The sequence below is a fragment of the Olea europaea genome, unplaced genomic scaffold (genome assembly GCF_002742605.1).
Source record: "Olea europaea var. sylvestris unplaced genomic scaffold, O_europaea_v1 scaffold4227, whole genome shotgun sequence".
NCBI classification, from domain to species: Eukaryota; Viridiplantae; Streptophyta; class Magnoliopsida; order Lamiales; family Oleaceae; genus Olea; species Olea europaea.
Window position 1 is genome coordinate 10,349 of NW_019262098.1, and position 3,425 is coordinate 13,773.

The 3,425-nt window shown below is 37.1% G+C and overlaps 1 protein-coding gene across 2 annotated transcripts; it reads left to right on the forward strand.

Moving 5' to 3' along the window:
- Nucleotides 1-422: 422 nt before the first annotated feature.
- On the forward strand, nt 423-2,835 carry LOC111387744 (zinc finger protein JAGGED-like). 2 transcript variants are annotated; one of them, XM_023012329.1, is made up of 5 exons: nt 423-718; nt 853-947; nt 1,354-1,485; nt 1,822-1,912; nt 2,180-2,835. In XM_023012329.1, coding segments are annotated over exons 1-5 (765 nt in total). In that variant the 5' UTR covers nt 423-716; the 3' UTR covers nt 2,625-2,835. The 2 variants fall into 2 exon arrangements, with proteins under 2 accessions (XP_022868097.1, XP_022868096.1); XM_023012328.1 differs by having other exon boundaries at nt 425-718; nt 1,348-1,485.
- Nucleotides 2,836-3,425: the final 590 nt, after the last annotated feature.

Sequence of the window (3,425 nt, forward strand, 5' to 3'; positions counted from 1 at the left end):
AAAAAAAAAATGCTGGAAATTTCTTGGTTAGCGACTAACAGAGTGATAGAAACACTTCAATGGTACATTTTACAATGGGCCTTAGGCTTCCTAAGGATCACAATCTCCAGAATGCCCTTCTAAGGGCTTCATTTTATCTACACTGCCCTCCAAGTTATATAAAACAGCATAAACCCTAGCTGAGGATCAATTTAATGAATGCTATATATGCATGAAGGGAGATGCACATTTGATGATACAACATTTACATAAAGTTAAAAGCTTCAATAGGTTCCAGTTTTACTATATATATGCAAATATATAAATGATATTTGTATGTGTTTTGGCATTGTATATTAATCTACAAGTTGAGCTAGGGAAACAAACCAATGTACCGTAGTAAGCCAAAAACTAAAGGCCATGTCCTTGTTATTCTCTCTCTCCTTTCCAATACTAACCAAATGACATTAGCAAGCACTTGTTGGCAAAGTTTATCCCAGTTCACTACTTTTTAAAGTCACGAGAGCCTCTGTCCTGTGATGTGCTTTCAATTCTCGAGTGGGGCAGGCAAAAATAAAATATAAAAAGACTGAAGCTATCCTTTCTTCACCATCACTTAACTAGCCTCTCTGTATTTCAGTCCCAAACTCAAAGTCTTATAATTTCTCAAGCTTTAGTTCTCTTCCGTCTGAAAGATTTTTCACCACATTTTTTCTGTCTTTCTCTGTCGGGGTACCATGTAGGTCTCACCCCACAAACTCCCTCTCCCCCACCCCCAGTTACGCACCATATTTCCTTCACTATATCCTTGTTCTTTAACTCTTTTCTATCTCCTTTAACTTTCTCTCTTTAATTGTTTTTGTGTTTTTCCAGGAGATCAGAGGAAAATCCATTAGATCTCAATAACTTACCTGAAGATTACTCGAGAGATGGTAAAGAGATTTATGATGACAGCTCTTCATCTGCTGGTATATCCATTTATCTTAAGTGCTATTAACTGTGTTTTAGAGTTCATAATACTTCTTTTGGTTGTTTCTTTTACCAAGCTAGAAGGCCTACTAGAGTTGAACCGTTTTAAAAAAATAAAAAATTCTGCAAAATTATTTCCAAGAACAAGAGAAAAAAAAACCCTTTTTGTATGTGGACAGTGGACTCCACCTTTGCCAAGATTTTTCTTTTTCTTTTTTTTTTTTTTCAATAAGCAGTGTTTCTTGGCTTTTGGAGTATCAATGCGAAACCCTAGACAATAAAAGGACAAGACAGGAAAAGATTGTGGCTGGAATATTCATCTATGATCCGGGCAATTAGGGTTTGAGTTTAGGTATAAACTTAGGGTCATCAAAATTGCTTTAATTGGCATTTTTCCAGCTGCAGGCTATAGAAAAAAGAAAAGCAGCGTTAAGGACGGAAAAGATGATTCCAGTAAGGTCCATGAGTGTAGGTTTTGTTCCCTCAAGTTCTGCAAATCTCAAGCCCTTGGGGGACACATGAATCGCCACCGCCAAGGCAAGTCCTTTCAGTTTGATTCATTTCACCATTTAAAATTACATTTTCTTTCCTTTAGGCATGCATAGGATACAAAGGAAAAAAAATGAAAAGAAAATGGGTTTTCAGCTTTCTTCTTCAAAGATCAAGAAAGGTAGTAGCTGGGGCATGAGTTTCAGTAAAGTTAGTTATAAAATATTGAAAGACTAGACATTTGCTGGCCAATGATTTTTCCTATTTTGAAGCATTGTCATGTCAATCTGGTTTTCTCACATAAAAAAATGTTGTAGGATCTTTCTTTTTTGTTGAAATTCTTGGTAGCATGATTTGATTAATAATTCTGTGTATGTTCCTCAGAGAGGGAGACAGAAACACTGAACAAGGCTCGTCAACTGGTCTTCTCTAACGATTTAGCTCCAGGAGCACATCACCTAGGATATCTTCCAGGGTATGTGCCCCCCTCACAACCCCCCCCCCCTCTCTTCCTCTTTTCCTTCTCACTTTTTCTGCATTCTTTCATCTGTCTTTCTGTCAAAGTGCTTGAAATGCCTAAGACTTCGTCTCTAATTATCAAATTTTCTTTTTGTTTCTTTCTTTTTATGCATTTCACCGTGTGCTTTTGTTTAATGTTTAGAAATGCTTAGGCTTTTACTTGACGTTTAAGCTTGAATTGCTTATGTTTCTTTATTAATTAAAATGTGTGTTATTTTGGCAGTGGCCAACCAATTCCACATGGAGGGTTTCATCAACCTCCAGGCAGCATAGGTGATGCAACAATGCCATTCAGATCAATGTACCCTACGAGGGTTTATTCTGGTTCTTCAACACTCTTGCCGCCAACTCCACCAGGCCAGCCTCCAGCACCACCACCACCACCATACATGTACACTTCTCTGTCACGTCTCCTCCCTTTTCACTCGCAGTATCCCTCACCACCGGTGAATGACTACTTTGTTGGCCATGCCCTCTCTGGTTCCAATTCTAGTTATGCAGCACCTCCTCCGGATACTAATTACACCTGCATCGGTGCACCTGTGGGGCATGGATTCCCAAATGGCACTGGCCCCAGCACGGGCAACAGCCCCGCCCCTGGTGTAGATGGTGTTAGAGACACGTCAATGAACATTCATGACGAAGGATTGAATTGGGGCCGGAGGTAGAACAAGACAATAGTGAAACGTTTGCATCTTATATTGAACAATCAGTTTCAACAACGATTCTATATTAAATCTTACCGCGTATTGTTTTTTGGTTTTTTCTGGCTGAACGAGAGTGCAAGTGTTAAACTGCTTTATGACACGGCACTCTCACTGATTGAGAATCCGAACAAACTGACAAATGTGGATGTGCAAAGAGAGAAGTTTTGGTTTTTCTACAGGTTTTGTGAACAGGCTTTTTGAAGCAGGCATAAAATGGATTTTTCTTTGGATGTATAACATACCATAAAAAATGGAACCAGATACATATGCGATGGCGAAACAACTAGTTAGATTTCAACAGAAATTAGCCAACCAGTTTCGAATTTTCTCCATCGGGATTATTTTTAATAGTCTGCTTCTTCTCCCCCAAGCATATATCATTTTTTTTTTTTAAAACATAGATTTAGCCATAAATTTTGTTAGGTTTTACAATCTGAAATCAAGTTATAGCTTTAGCAGTTTTTGGTGATTATCGAATGAAAAATTAAGACAACATTTGAAAGACTCAAGGAAAACAAAAGATTAAAATGTAGTATATAATTTATTATTCAAATTGATTACTAAAAAATACATTCAGTTCGCTTAATTCAATATTGTGGTCCGTGAACATTATTAAACAACGTAAGATATTTGAAAGTTTTCTAACGTAAAAATAATCCACAAGGGTACAAAGAGAAAATATAAATTGGTTTTCTAAAGATATATATAAACTGTTGAATTAAGCTGTGTTGATCGAAAATTATTGACAAAAGCCTTGACATT